Source organism: Sorghum bicolor, chromosome 2 (assembly GCF_000003195.3).
Source record: "Sorghum bicolor cultivar BTx623 chromosome 2, Sorghum_bicolor_NCBIv3, whole genome shotgun sequence".
NCBI classification, from domain to species: Eukaryota; Viridiplantae; Streptophyta; class Magnoliopsida; order Poales; family Poaceae; genus Sorghum; species Sorghum bicolor.
In genome coordinates this window covers 72981769-72997445 of record NC_012871.2, presented here as the reverse complement: position 1 = coordinate 72997445, position 15677 = coordinate 72981769, and the positions used below count along the sequence as shown (strand labels likewise).

The window sequence follows — 15677 nt, the reverse complement described above, 5'->3', positions numbered from 1 at the left end:
CCGGGCGGTTATGATGGGAGTTTTGTACAAACACCCCTGCTATTAGTACCATTTCGTGTTTAACCTTTTATGTATACGGACCCCGCATGCCAGTGTCGGATTACCGTCTTGTGTGTTGTACTCCGAGAGAAACCGGCGCAACCGCCCTTAACCACTCGGTCCCTGGATTATTTAGGGTTCTGGGTTCTCGAGTCGGCGGCGAGCGCTTTCTTTGTCTTGGAAGACGATTTGGTTTGGCGGGGAGAGAAGGTTGTGCTAGTAATTGATCCAAGTTAAGGCGTCGCCATGAGCCGGTCAGGGCAGCCTCCGGATCTGAAGAAGTAACATCGCCGCTCCTTTCATCTCGAGCTCTATTTGTTCTGTTGCTGCTTCTCTGTTTTGATGCGATTTTAACTGGCTTTTTTTTTCGGTAAATTCCAGATACATGGACAAGAAGCTCCAAAGTAAGTTCTTGCAGATCCTTCAGTCTTTCAGCATTATTAGTTATGCACTGCTAGTAATTTTACTTCCTGCTATTATTATGCGCCGGTACTTGAGAGTTTTCGTCGCGTGTTAAAAGAGTTAAAATTTGGGATATAAGCTTGGATGTGACTATACTAGGTTTATGTTGGTCTGCATCATTTATCATTCTTAACTGGTATATGGGATTGTATGGGACTGTTCAGAGAAAAATACAATGTTCCTGATTTCTAGTGACAACTATGTTCCCTTTGTCTCGAGTTTCTGTGTTGGTGCAGTTGAGTTCTGCTGGTATTATCTGTGATGTCTAGCTTGAGTTAATAACTAGTTTTAAGTCAATTCAGGAAGTTCTTCAGTTTGTTTATCTGTTCTGGATTTCGTGATACAGATGACTCTTTTCAATGTGCAAATATTAGTGAACACAACTGTGTTCCACACTTCCACTGTTAAGCTTAGGGGAAAAATATTGCTTTTTATGTGACTGCCCTAATGATGATATCTTGGCGAAGCTGTGGGTTAACTGTCCAAATGATGCTTATTTGTCAGTGTTACTCTGATGGTGAATTTACTGTTTTGTTCTGCTTTGTAAACTAAGTATAACATCTACCGGCTTACATATGCATGTGCATATCATGTGCAGCCTAGTATGCTCCTTCCATCTTCTTATTGTGTTCGGGCCCTTTTTCCCATATATCATTGTCATTTATCTCTTGTTTTTTTTCCTTTATCAATAATAATGGGCTCTAAATGATGAACTTAGTTGATAAGCTATGGATTTAGTTCCCAAATGAAGCTCTTTTTTGTCATAGTTACTCTGATAGGGCGGCTTGATGATTGGATAGACATTCTTCCCAACTCAGCTACTCTTTGAGGGGGTGAAACAACTGGACTCACCAGTAGTCATAAGAGTATATGACCAAAAAATATATATTATACTTGAGAAATCGATGAAGCATTTTTGGCCCTTGGAATCTATCTCATCTGATCTGAACATGCACCACCTTTAAGACCATACTTGTACTTGTGACACTTTTTGTTTTATTAAGTAGAAATCTTTTGGAACCAATTTATATTCTTGGTCTTTCTGTTGCACTAGTGGAACTGTGGCTCATTTTTATATGACAACTTAAAATAGTACGAAAATATTAATTGCTGAATCGTTATTCATTAAAGTATTTTTCATCTTGTAAATATTGTATTAATCGTGTATGTGCCTGATAAAGCTGTGATGTTAGTATCTCATCTTTTGCATGTTTAGGCTAAGATGCTTAAATATATGGATGATGGCAGAGTCCTACCATGCTATATATTATCAGGCACATTTGGTGAATTTTGATCCAATTTTGAATGGTTGCTGCTTATTCATGTTGTGCAGAGATTTTGATACCTTTTTTTATCTGATTTTGATATACCATCTAATCTTGCACTGACAATATAGTTTATTCACTCGCTCTCTCCTTAATTTTGGCCAGTCAAGCTGAATGCAAACCGTGTTGTCATTGGCACACTTCGTGGATTTGATCAGTTCATGAATCTGGTCATTGACAACACAGTTGAGGTCAATGGAAACGAAAAGAATGACATCGGGATGGTGGTGAGTATCTAATGCTCTCCTTGCAGTATATTTGGTATGGAAATACTAATTTGTTCTGATGGTATGATGTAGTACTTAGTACTTACACTTAACATCTTCTGCAGGTCATCAGGGGAAATAGTGTTGTCATGATTGAAGCACTCGAACCAGTCGCCAAGGCTCAGTGAACTTTCAGCGGATCTAGATGTGGTTCAGTCGTTAAGCTAGTAGTATTAATTCAAAACTGTTGTATGGCATTGGGCATGTTTTAGCCTGAGTTCCCTCATTCTTACTTATCTGCAAGCTTGCGCACCTCTGTATGACTGTATAGCTCAGCAAGATTTACACTGCTTTCTGGTGTTATTCTGATGGGATTTGTGCGTCGTGGTATCATGCTAAAAAGGGTGTGAATTGTGATGTGTTCCTTATCTAAACTGGAGATGCTAGTTCAGATCCGCATTTTGGTGTTTTTAGTATATGCTCTCGTTATCTATTATTATTATAATAATAATAATAATAATAATAATAATAATAATAATAATAATAATAATAATAATAATAATAATAATAATAATAATAATAATAATAATAATAATAATAATAATAATAATAATAATAATAATAATAATAATAATAATAATAATAATAATAATAATAATAATAATTAGTCGAGATTGACGCTTCATCAGATCACGTAGAAGCCCAAGTGACTTCGACAACAACAATCGATGCTTTTCTACGCTAAAATGATCATGGTTAGGATCAAGTGACACTAAGAGCAACCTCAATGTATATGAATCTATATGGACCAAGTAGTTCATATACATGGGGTCTACATAAGTAGTTTATAGTTATTATTATTTGTTCACAATGTTCAGCCAACAAAAGTAGTCGGGTTCTATTAGAAACTAAAATTTATTCTTTCCAACCATCACATGTATCATGACAAAAGAGGAAAGAGAAAATAATATTTCTTTATTGTTTATGGGTATCTTTTTGTTATAGACTGTTATATGTACTACCTCCACAATGTTTCAGCTAGCTTATAGAGAATATTTTATTTTCTATGGAGTGCTTTGCTGCTACATTGTGGTTGCTCTAACATAGATACATGGCATTTGTGTTGTTGTCAAAGTAATTTGAACTTACATAGTTTGGGTCATAAATATAGACTAATTATAACAAAAAAAAAGTATCTAGTAGCAAATAAACACAAAAAGGAGTGCATAGGAGATCAAACAACTCCAAGTCGGACAACATAAGGGAAACCTTAATGATGGATTTATGTTTTTTTAGCTAACCTTTTAACAATTTTTCTAATCTTAAATCAGATTTCAGGTTTTTTTTCAATTGCATCATTTTTTAGGAAAATATTCTAATATTTATTTTAGAAAAAAAAACTATAGTCCAAATTATGCCCCTAGCAGCTAAGGTGCCATCGTTTATGGTGGTCAGCATAACACCATGTTAGACAATAATATCTAGTGTGCAAATGCAAATGGTTTAAAAAGTTAAGGACTAAACTTTTGTTTTATATACGAGGGGAGTAAAATCTAACACAAGTGTGCAAAAATTAGGGAGGCGGGAGGCGGTTCGATAAAGGACCTTGACCTATCCATATCGACATATACAAAATCAAAGGTATGGGACGAGCTGCATTTTGACTTCACACAAGGCGTCGTGCCACGGGAGTGATAAAGATCCAAACCTACTATACAAAACGAGTGTCGCCAAGTGACATGAATGCCCTCTTTGGGAGGGCTTTTTAGCGGTTTCAGTTTTGGCTTCTGTGTGGCTTGATATAAAGTTCTACCATTGCCAAACAACTTTGTGAGAAAAATAGTTTCACGAATGAAGCACTAGAGAGGTGAACTCGTTTTTCATCTCCACATACAAAGTTAAGGGGCCTTTTTGTGGGGGCTTTTGAGTGGCTCAACTTCAATTTCTCAGTAGTTCAGAATAAACCCCTATCAAATGTGGGAAAAGGTAGATCGTCTTCTCACTTCATTACATGTGATGTGAGTTTGTGGCGTGCCTCCAAAGGTGTACAAGCGGCAGTTGACTTGAGGACCGGGCACCTAATCGCTGAGACAGATGCTAAGATGGTCGTTCAGGCAATCAAGACAAATGATTTTGATGATGTTGTGGCTTTTGAGTGTGTTTTTAAATGTCAAGAGTGTAATCAAGTTGCTCACGAGCTAGCTGTGCTGGGTCTGTTATGTAACCAGGGTGAGGAGCAAATTCTGTTCTGAAAGCGTTCTGGTATTTGTGTTGCTAATGATTCGTTAGTTTGTGAGTAATGAAATTTACCCGGTTTCAAAAAAAAAAAAACTTTGATGGACTATTTTTTAAAAAAAAACCTTGGTGGGCTTATGGAGTGATTCTTTTGACAAAGAGGGCCGAAGTGCGCCCAGGCCCGCGCAAGCCCACTCAACAATAGTCACCGCACAAACCCTAACCATTCTATCGTGACCCTCTATATATTTGCACTGCATTTCACATCCCAATCTATCCTCTCCCGTGCCGCCGCCGCGACGCGCCGCCGGCCACTCCACCGTTCAGTCTCCAATGGCGTCGACTCATGCAATCAGCAAGAAGCGGAAGGTAAGGCTCCTGCCCGTCCCCGTGTTGATCCCTTGCTCGGCTTGCGTGGGCCATGGTTTTCTCACCGGCTCGGTCGCAGTTCGTGGCGGATGGCGTGTTCTTCGCGGAGCTGAATGAGATGCTCACCCGCGAGCTCGCGGAGGATGGCTACTCCGGCGTCGAGGTCCGCGTCACCCCCATGCGCACCGAGATCATCATCCGTGCCACTCGCACCCAGAACGTCCTCGGTACGTGCGCTTCTATAACCCCCATTCCGATTACAGTGGTGATTACTTTGGGTTTCTAGTAGTTTGGTTGCTGAAACTGTTTTTCTCGATCTCGCTTAGGCGAGAAGGGCCGGAGAATCAGGGAGCTGACTTCTGTGGTTCAGAAGCGCTTTAACTTCCCGGAGGGTGGCGTTGAACTCTACGCAGAGAAGGTGAACAACCGTGGGCTCTGCGCCATCGCCCAGGCCGAGTCGCTTCGCTACAAGCTTCTGGGTGGACTAGCCGTGAGAAGGTTATGCTCTTGTGTAGTTAGTTACCTTGCATCACACTGCTATGTTATTATATGTTAATGTGATAGCCTGCCATTTCTGGGATGCTACACTGTTGTAGTCACTCTCACAGCAGGCTCGGCTTGTTGCTTTGCCAGACCTGTGTTCGAAGGTGACGAAATTGACTACCCCTCCATTACATTGTATAATTACTGGGAGGATTGTTGCTCTTCCATTGCTGAAGTGTTGGAGGGATATGTACTTATGAACTAGATTAATTTTGGGGATTAGTTGTTTTAGTTGTGTTTTGTGTCATGTCATCTATAAAGCAAATAGGTTACCCTGTACCAACTTTGTGTCGGAAGATGACTATATCACCTGTGCCAACTGGAATTGTACCTGTGAGAAGCTTTGATAATAGGCTTCTGATATATTTCTGGTTGGCCACATTACTTTTTGTTTTTTTAATCTTTTGAGCTTGCTTTATTATTGATTGATAGGTGAAGCTTCAATTTCTATCTAGTCCTTTTACTAAATCGGCTTGTTTGATTTTCAGGGCATGTTATGGTGTTCTCAGGTTTGTCATGGAGAGTGGCGCTAAGGGCTGTGAGGTGAGAGCTCCACAAATCAAAACAAATGCAGTTTTAATTAGAGTTCATTCTTGATATAGAATTTCTAGGCGAGCTCAGAGCCCTTTTTGTTTTCCCAGGTTATTGTAAGTGGCAAGCTCAGAGCCCAGCGTGCTAAGTCTATGAAGTTCAAGGATGGGTACATGATTTCTTCTGGTCATCCTGTGAACCTATATATTGATTCAGCTGTGAGACATGTTCTCTTGAGACAGGTTTGATGCTTGTTACTAGATGCAATCCTGTTATGCAAACAATTATTAAAAAACTCTTATTAATGCTCAAATTGACTTGCCTTCAGGGTGTGCTTGGTATCAAGGTTAAGATTATGCTTGACTGGGATCCAAAGGGCAAGCAAGGGCCAACCATGCCTTTACCTGATCTGGTTACAATCCACGAGCCTAAGGAAGAGGATGAGTTTTTGAGGCCTCTTGCAGCCGAAATCCCAGTTGCCTGAAGTAAAAAAGTTGGAAGTGGGGCCTATGGTTGTGGTCTGCCTTTTTTGTGTTCGTGTAATGTTTATTATTAACATGTTGAAAGTAAAGAGAGCTTTACTTTCTATAGTTGCAAACAATGACAATCAATATATTCTTTCTGCTTCTCGCTTTATTATTTGGTTGTTTCTATCTTGCTGCCCTACAGTTCACTTGACTTGTCTAGTAGTCTTTGATCAAGTATTTTTATAGTGATGATGACTAAGCAACAATATGCTACTATGCTAGTTACAGTTCATATTTTCTACTAGTGTTTTGGAACAATTATAAAAACACTTTTGTTTGGCAAAAATTCATGAGTTCTTAATTGTTTGCCTACTATGGTCCTGCAGGATAGTGTGTATCGGCTTTACGCAATTTCGATGCGTCTTTTGCCGAAAGTGTTTCCTGCTATATCAATCTGAGGAAAGTGGGCAGTTGGGTTAAGCATATCTGCTTTCTCCAACAATCATTTTCCTCTCATGTACTCAGAAACATATTTTTTGTGTTCTATATGCTGCCATCATTTGTTTTGTTGGTTATTTTGTTTTAAGATATCCATTTCCATAGAGTTAGGTTTTATGCTTCTATTTGTGTACTGTGCAATTTATTCTCATCTTTACTGCCATGAATTTTCTTCACTTCTGCAATACTAGTTGCTTTGCAGGATAGTGTGTATCGGCTTTATGCTATCCTCTATGCATTTTGTGCCGAAAGTGTTTCCTGCTATATAGATTGAAGGAAAGTGGGCAGTTGGGTTAGACTTGTATCCTGTTTTCTCCAACAATCATTTTCCTCTCATGTGACTTAAGACACCAGTTTCTGAATTGCCAACTTAGCATTTACATGCTTTAACTGCTTTATACTGTATGAATCTATGGAGTATGGAAAATGGTTTGTTGCATGTGCTTTTGTTTCTGGTATGCAACCTCTGTAGTTTGAATCTTTGAATTCCATGCGCAGGACTTGTCTAGACAGGCATACAAAAACTTGTGTTACTTGCCACCTGGACTTTCCTGCTAGATCAGTTTAAGAAAAATGGGCAGTTGAGTTAGGCCAGATGTCTTATGGTTTCCTCAACAATCATTTTTCTTATATTGTCCCTAATAACTCCTTAGTTAAAATTTCTGTTTGCCTTTAGAAATGCTTTAGGTTTTGGCCTCTATGCTGGTTTAGTGGTAGGTTCATGTGATGGATTAGAATTGGTACTGTTAGTGCATCTGGTTAGTGGCAGGATTTTTGTATCGGCAGCATGCTGATAATTGTGCAATGTTACCGAGCGGTCCTGCAAAATTGATTCCATGGAGGATGGTCTTTTCCTCTGCATTTAGTGCTATAGCTGAATGCATTAAGGTGTCCTCTATATGATATTCGGAGTTTTTCTTTGTATGTGTTTTTTTTTGAAATTTTGTTGTGGTTTGCTCGTGTTTTTGCATGTGTGGGATTTAGCATTTCACTTTGGCTGTTCAGTCTGGTCGCTTTGCTGAATAGGCCTGCATCATTTTAGCCCTAAATGGGTTGGTACTATCAACATTTAGCGGGATTGCTCTATCCACCTGTTGTACAAGTGCTGGAGCGGTACCATGCTCCATAAAAAACTGGAGCTGGAGTTTGGTAGTACCTGAGTACAGTAACTACACCTATCGAAGATGGAACTGAAAACTGAAGCAATAAGAGCAGTTTCAAACAGTCCCTAGTCGGTGGAGTTCTCGTATCGACGTATTACGAGCTATGCAGCTTTATTTTATGTAAAATTACGCTGTAACTGTACGGTTCGTCTGGACGCTGAATTTGTAAAGCTCACTATTTGTCACAACTTAGGCCTTAGTTTACCCAAAAACCAAAATGTTTTCTAGAATCAAAAACAAAAACTAATTACACAGTTTGCTTGGAAATTGTGAGATATTTTTTTAACCTTAGTTTATGATTGGACAATATTTACTACGGCCTGTATCATTCGTCCAGTCGTGGTGATTTTATATTTAAGTTCAGATACTACAACCTGTATGCTTGGTACAGTTTTGTGTTCAAGCATGGCATCCGTTGTGCAATTTTGTGAAATGCCAGGTGAAGGCTCAAGGTTAGTGGTTAGTGAAATGCCAAATCGGTAAGCCACTCAATCAGTACACTTAACGGCAACGATGCTTGGAGCAACACCAACAGTTTGGCTATTCTTATTGTGAACGCTATTTTAGAATTTGTATGACAAAAGATACTCTAACAAATGTACTATCTAGTTTTGTAAAATAAAAAGTTGGCTATTCTTGATTTTCGTTGGTCATATATAGCCAACTACTAACACAAGCTATATGATTTTGTAAAATAGCAAAGCTGTTGTGGATCTCTCTTTTTTTTTAAAAAAAAGTTTTCTACTTTATAAAATTAGTATTTGCCTACCAATTTTAGCCAGGCTCTTAGAGTTGTTTTAAATGGTCAAAATTGAAAAGCATGAAACCTATATGAAAGTTGAAACCAAGATGGTCATGGCAAATGCTAATGAAAATTGAAGAACATGAAACCTACTTAACCAAGATGGTCATGGCAAATGCTAATGAAAATTGAAGAACATGAAACCTACTTCAAGCCAAGTATGACAGGTTACAAACAGCCTAGCCGCACTACAAAAGTTTACACCACCATTGAAAGTTTGCAGCCATTGCAGCTATGTCCGCAACAGCTTTGCCAACCGCAGCTTACCGGCCACCTTAAGATGGGCGGGCTCGCTTGGTGCCGCTGTTGCCGACACCACCGCCGCCGGTGCAGGACGGGCACTTGTACTGCTTGATGTGCTCGGCCTTGGCCGCCGTGATCTTGACGCACTTGCCGTGGAACCACTTCTCGCAGAGGTCGCAGCAGATCCAAAACTCATCGGGGCCGTAGCTTTCCTTGCACGCGCCGCACAGCGTCTCCCCGTGCTCGCCCTCGCTTGCACTGCCATCTTCCTCCTCACCGCCCGGGCCTTCCTCTGCAGGGGCACGCGGCTTTGTCTGCTTCACCTTAGGCTCCGATGGTTTCTGCATGTTCAGAGGGGAAGAGGGTAAAAACATACATTTAGGCTTTGTTTAGGCCTTGTTTAGTTCACCCAAAAACCAAAAACTTTTCAACATTCCCTGTCATATCGAATCTTGCGGCATATGCATAGAGCATTAAATATAGATGAAAACAAAAACTAATTGCACAGTTTGCCTGTAAATCGCTAGACGAATCTTTTAAGTCTAGTTACTTCATAATTGGACAATGTTTGTCAAATAAAAACGAAAGTGCTACAGTGTCAAAATCCAAAAAAATTGATCTAAACAATCGATGGGTGAAAAGTTTTTGGATACTGTAGCAGATTTGTTTCGCAAATTACAAGCAAACTATGCAATTAGTTATTTTTTTATCTATATGTAATGCTCCATGTATGTGCTGTAAGATTTGATGCGACGGAAAATCTAAAGTTTTTGGATTTTGGATGTAACTAAACAAAGCCTTATGCAGGATGGATAGTGTTCTGAATGCTCCTATAAATGCTGGTAGTTTTGAGCTATGTGTAGAAATTCAAAAGCTAATTGAGCTTTCATAAGTACCTTACAAGGTCATGAGCTTTCAACAGACAGCAAACTAACACAGATTGGGTGGAAGTAAAAGTAATGCTGGCAAGGTCATTATAGAAATTAGAAAATAAGCTTTCACAGCTTTACAACAAACTTGTTGTAAACCATGCCATGTCCGAAAATGGTGTAACATCTTACACGCTGAGGAACTAAAGGTTAGTGACAACAAATACTACTCAAGTATACACAAGTTTTTTTTTTTGAAACTTATATACACAAGATCAAACATATGACAAATGGATTGAGCAGATGCAAGAAATAAACTAAAAATGAATTGTAACAGGCTCAAAAGTAAATGTCACACTGCTGCGCTTTATGGGTAACTATAGCAAAGAGATTTTTTTTATAAAGGATTTAAAGATTAGTCAAAAAGAGATTTTTTTTAATAAAGGATTTCAAGATTAGTCAAACTCATGGTATAGGCATATATCTAGAGAATGAATAGTACCTTTTTGTTGTTAGACTTCGATTTGATATTGCTATGGTTACTACTGTTTGGTGTTGGTGGCGCTGGTGCTGGTGCCTTGGTTTCACTCTTCCCACTAACAATTTCAAAAGCCATGGGAAGATCATCAATCAAACTATAGAGGCGCTTCCTGCATAACAACAGGTAAGTTCTAGTGATCCATACTGTGGAATAAAGGTACAAACTAAGAAAAATGCCAGAAATAATGATTTTCTTGAAGATATGCCGCTAACATTAATCATACCAGGACAACTCCCCGTGCCCATGGACCCACCCCTTCCCAAAGAAAACATTCTTACTGAAACCATCACAAAATACTACTGGAAGTTTACTGACTAAAACCAAAGTTTCAATAATCCTAGCCCTAGCAGATCCCTTTGTATCCTCTCAGTTACCTAGGTCTACTAAGGACATGAAGGGGAAATGTTTTGCATTACCGCTGTTCCAGTCTAACATATTTCAAACCAAATTCAAATTTCTTGGCAGAAATTCATTTGGTGCAATTTGACTATGCCATTACTTAGTGAGGACAAATAATTCCAGGCAGATGACACACTGTCCGCGTGTCCGAATTCATTTTTATTCACAATTCTTTAGTACTCATCATTCATGCAGAAACTCAATTCTATGCGATTTGACTATGTCATTCCTTTAGTGAGAGAAATAATTCCAAGTGGATGACACACTGTTCAGGTTCATGTTTATTCACAGTTCTTAAGTAGTACCTATAATTTATACTATGTTATCTGTATCTATCGCCTGTCAAAATGGGTCCAACATTTTGCAGGACAAGCATTACAGAAGTGGGAAAACTCGGATAAAAGAGAAAGGCAAGCAATAAAAGAAGATAAAGAGATTGCAGTACATATTCCAGAAAGATAGAATGAAAATTAACCTGTCATTTCTATTGAAACCAAATCGAGCGCCAAAGTAAAATGCAACAGAAAGTAACCATGCATCACTGTGTGCAGCAACCATGGACAACCACTCTTTTTCCTGCATTCCATCTCTTGCAAAGTTTATGCCTAATGCTGGTTCTGGGAGCTCAGGTGGAACCTCTTCAGCAGGCAAATTCACTTCCCAGCTCTCATTAGGAAACCCATACAGGCACAAATTTTCTTTTTCTGCAAAAGGGAACACTCGGTCAACATGATCAGTAGACGTCTCATTAAGAAAAAAAAAGGTGATGGAAATACTCAGAACTTGGACATGATTTAACTCAGTAATCTAAATCTGATCACTTCACATCTACTTCCAAATAAGGGCAACCCCACACAGGTAACCGTCCCAGCACACTTGAGTAAAAGTCATCATCTCCCTAAAAAAAATGAGCAATATAAAACGATAATTTAACTAGGGCTTCAACAGCTACAAGTTACAGTATATGCAGGCCACTAAATCTTAAATCATACTATAATACTCCCTCCATTCAAATATGACCGACATTTAAGCTCTGCCTACAGAGAGCAAGGAGAGAAGTGTCCTCCCCGCAATGCATTAATCACATAGACTAATGAAGCATCATATCTGACAGATGTTTCGTATCCGTTCGTGTACGCCCCCATTGGCACACGTGTTGTATGTATGCATGCAGTATGAAACTGACGCCGACGTGGCCACGTCCAATTCGAGAAAAAGGGGAGCCCATGTCCAAATTTGGACGTTGATCAATATTGGAAGCTTTCTTTTGCTGAGGTAATGATCAAAACTGGAAGGAGGGAGTATTTACAGCATGAAGAATCAATATGTCAAGCCAAGGGTTGTAACACCCATATTGCTGAACAATCAGTGCAGTCCACTAGGGAGGAATAGATAAGGTGACTACCTTTTTGTTGGTAACTCAAGATACCTGAAATCCCTTGTGTTTAACACACTCACATGCCAAACATAGCTTTTGGTGTCATTTCATTTATCTAGCATCACTTTTCTCCCTCCAAGCTTACTAACTGGACATCATTACGGTGCACCATTTTCTATCTATCTAGGGAATAAAGAGTTAAAGGCATTTGTTAACAATGAAATTCCTACCAAAAGGTCCAATGTTCATGCTTTCACTAGTCTACAAATGAACATTAGCCATTAATTAATTTAGGTAGAATACAGCTATGCCCCATCACAAATTTGTCTTATGATTAAAATGCACCGTTGTCAAGCAGCCTACCATTGCAACATTAGAACTAGATGGCCGGTGCAACATTAGAATTGTACCCAAGGGTAGCCAAGTTCAGTAACCACTAACCACCTTGGGGTAAGAACTCAACTGGCAGCAGCCTACCATTGCATACACCAAGCAGGAAAGAAAAGATATAGATATGAACTCCTATCATTGCAGGCATGTAGCCAACCCTTCCTAATCAAAAGAACTAGATGAATTATTGTTATTAGGCCAGAAGAATCACACTACACCTACCAAGCAGGACCCACTGATGTTGAACAAAACCCCTCAAACTCAACAGGCGCATCGCATATGTGGCACCTCAGTCCAGCAGCAGACAACTTTCTGCCCACACAGCTTGGAAGGCATTCATGTAAGCACAGACCGCACTAGCACAGTACCACATGGTACATAAAGGTGGAATATTATGAAGGGTCCTAATCCGAGGAACTTAAGATCTTAAAAGCCATCTAAGAGCAGGTACAATAATGGGCTTATAGCCAAGCTAATGCTGAGGTGGAGGAGAGAAGAGAGGAGAGAGATGATAGCTTGGCTCTTAGTTAAGCACCAAGCTGGGCACGGATGCATAGTTAGTAGTGGGCCCAAAAAGCAAATATTGTGAGAAGAAAGAGAATGTGTTTTAGAGACAAGTAGGAGACAACTTATTGTATAATTTGGCTCTAATTATTTGGCTTATAGCCAAACACTTGACTCTATTATTGACCTTGCTCTAATACTCCTATGAGTAATCAGTGTACGATGGATTAATCTGAACCACACAGATACAGTACTGGTCAAGTTGCTGCTACACCCTACGACCTTCCACAGTTCCACAGCCCCACCCTCCCCTCAGGACCAGTGGGACGCTTTTATTTAATGCTACAATCAATGTTCTAAACTTCAAAATTCTGAGGCATCACTCTATTGCTGCTGCTCCTCCCACATGGGTTCACAACCACACTTGCGTTCTTTATTCTCAGATGGATTCAAAATTATAAGCATATCAAATATCTCAAGATCCTTTTGACTGCAGTCAAATGGCATTCTCTCGGTGATCCTTTAAATCTTGCACAGCTGGTATTTCTGCAGTAACTCTCAGTAATAATTTACCTAGATAGTTTCATAGTTGCAAAAAGAAAAAGAAAAAACATATTCCTATATGTAAACTGAAAACAAATATTAACCAGACTTATGACCGAACACGCCTCCCAAATTGAAAAAAAAAATGCAGTACACTCTCATGCATGATTGATAAATTCAGTACTGCAAAACAAAAAATCTGGACCACGGAACAGCACAACCTTCGGGGAGCAAAGCAACCCAAAATTACGCACAAGCAGCAAAAATTCACTCACCCGGGTCGCATTGCTTGAAGAAATCCTCCGCATCTGCAGCAACAACAAGCTAAAACAAGTCACGGCACCATCCGAAACCAACTGAAACTCCATTCGTGAAATCTCATCGTTAGGCAGAAAGAGAGAATCGATCCATTAACGAATCAGTCGCATACCAGTGGTGAGCGCGCGGATTATCCCGGCGCGGCGGCCCTTGAAGTCCCGGAACACCTCCTCCACCGTCCGGGGGTTGTACCCTGAGTCCATTCGGAGCGGCGGATTGCAGGAATCGAGCGCTGCCGGTGCTGCAAAAGATTTGCTGCCGGTTTATTTTCTGACGTATATTTTCGTGTGGTGTCGTCGAGCGGAGGAGGGTTTAAAAGAGGAGAGAGAAGAGAAAGGAGGCGGAGCGGACGCGAGGCGTGGGAATGCGACTGCCTATGGTGGATTGGAAGAGGCTCGAACGTGTCCGTGTGTTGGTGGGACTGGGACACTGGGACGGCCCATACGGAACAGGATATTGCCCGTTTTCATCTTTTCTGTTTAGGCCTCTACTTCCACCTAAAAATTCAAAATTTTTTAAAATTTTCCATCACATCGAATCTTTGACACATATATTGAGTATTAAATATAAACAAAAATAAAAACTAATTATATAGTTTGGTCAAAATTTAAGAGACGAATCTTTTGAGCTTAGTTAGTCTATGGTTGGACAATATTTGTCACATACAAATAAAAAGTTACTGTAGCAATTTTATAAAAAAAATCCCCAAGTTGTTCAGTTGGGGGAAATTTTTGGTTTTGGCTACTGTAGCACTTTCGTTTGTTTGTGACAAATATTGTCCAATCATGGACTAACTAAACTCAAAAGATTCAGCTCGCGAATTAGAGGTAAACTGTGTAATCAGTATTTGTTTTTGTCTATATTTAATACTTCATGCATGTGCCACAAGATTCGATGTGACGGGGAATCTTGAAATTTTTTGGGAACTAAACAAGGCCTTATATCTACACTTCCACAGTCCCAAAAAAAATGCAAATACTCTATTCTAGTATACTAAGTTTGACCAAGATTGAAAAAGTTTTAATATTTATAATATTATCAAATAAATATCATTAGATTAATTATGTAATGTGTTTTCATAATAAATTAATTTTAAATCATAAATATGAATATTATTTACTAGAAACTTGATTAAATTTGAAGCACTTTAACTGGTATAGGTATACTATAGTTGCATTCTTTTGAGGACAATGGTACTGCATCTAATCTATACTAATAGGCATAGGCGGATAGGCCTATAGGTTTAGGGTTTAGGTTTTACATCTAATCTATACAAAAGGTCATTTTTGTCTTTGTAGTTAAAAATAGGTAAGTATTAATTAAGTTCTTTAAGCCACCGAAAATGTCTCTAAGTTTTAAAAATTTGTTAGTTCTTCATTTCCTAAATAAACCGGTTAGCCATAACGTGTAAACATGTCTACTAGACTAATAAATATTATATTTTGAAACTAAAAATAAATGTCATCTTTTTGCTTCTTTGATCTTGGTAGTCTTTCCACTTCAGCTATTTTTATGCCTACAACAGATTAGAAAAAAATTGAAATCATGGATCATTTGCAAACTTATTTGTCAATACATAGCTAATAACCTTAATATGCTATCATAATACTTTTCAATCTTGTATCTCATCATTTCTAGAAGCTGACAATATTGATAGCATAAAAATATTTGGACCGATCCAAACCACCCACTGGGCTAAGGCCATAGCTTTTAGGTACAATAAGTCAACCCACCACTAAAATTGAGGCCACGAGGCCAGATGGCCCGTTCCCATCCCTTAAAAATCTAAATTGTAAGTAACAAAAGGAGTAAATTGCACGGTCGATCCTTAAAATATTATACAGTTTTCATC

At 39.1% G+C, this 15677-nt stretch overlaps 3 protein-coding genes across 4 annotated transcripts; 2 read left to right on the top strand and 1 right to left on the bottom strand.

The window, feature by feature from the left end:
• LOC8060670 (probable small nuclear ribonucleoprotein G) lies at positions 108-2505 on the top strand. The gene is made up of 4 exons (XM_002463124.2): positions 108-320; positions 421-443; positions 1932-2053; positions 2158-2505. Exons 1-4 carry the CDS (start codon positions 286-288, stop codon positions 2218-2220), a joined length of 243 nt encoding a protein of 80 aa, XP_002463169.1. The 5' UTR covers positions 108-285; the 3' UTR covers positions 2221-2505.
• On the top strand, positions 4498-6349 carry LOC8079175 (40S ribosomal protein S3-3). Its single transcript, XM_002463123.2, has 6 exons — positions 4498-4636; positions 4716-4863; positions 4963-5134; positions 5668-5722; positions 5821-5952; positions 6039-6349. Exons 1-6 carry the CDS (start codon positions 4601-4603, stop codon positions 6192-6194), a joined length of 699 nt encoding a protein of 232 aa, XP_002463168.1. The 5' UTR covers positions 4498-4600; the 3' UTR covers positions 6195-6349.
• On the bottom strand, positions 8689-14209 carry LOC8079174 (PHD finger protein ALFIN-LIKE 9). 2 transcript variants are annotated; one of them, XM_021452952.1, is made up of 5 exons: positions 13938-14209; positions 13783-13815; positions 11168-11396; positions 10255-10348; positions 8689-9224 (listed from the first exon to the last, which is right to left on the bottom strand). In XM_021452952.1, exons 1-5 carry the CDS (start codon positions 14026-14028, stop codon positions 8916-8918), a joined length of 756 nt encoding a protein of 251 aa, XP_021308627.1. In that variant the 5' UTR covers positions 14029-14209; the 3' UTR covers positions 8689-8915. The 2 variants fall into 2 exon arrangements, with proteins under 2 accessions (XP_021308627.1, XP_002461002.1); XM_002460957.2 differs by having other exon boundaries at positions 10255-10402; positions 13938-14206.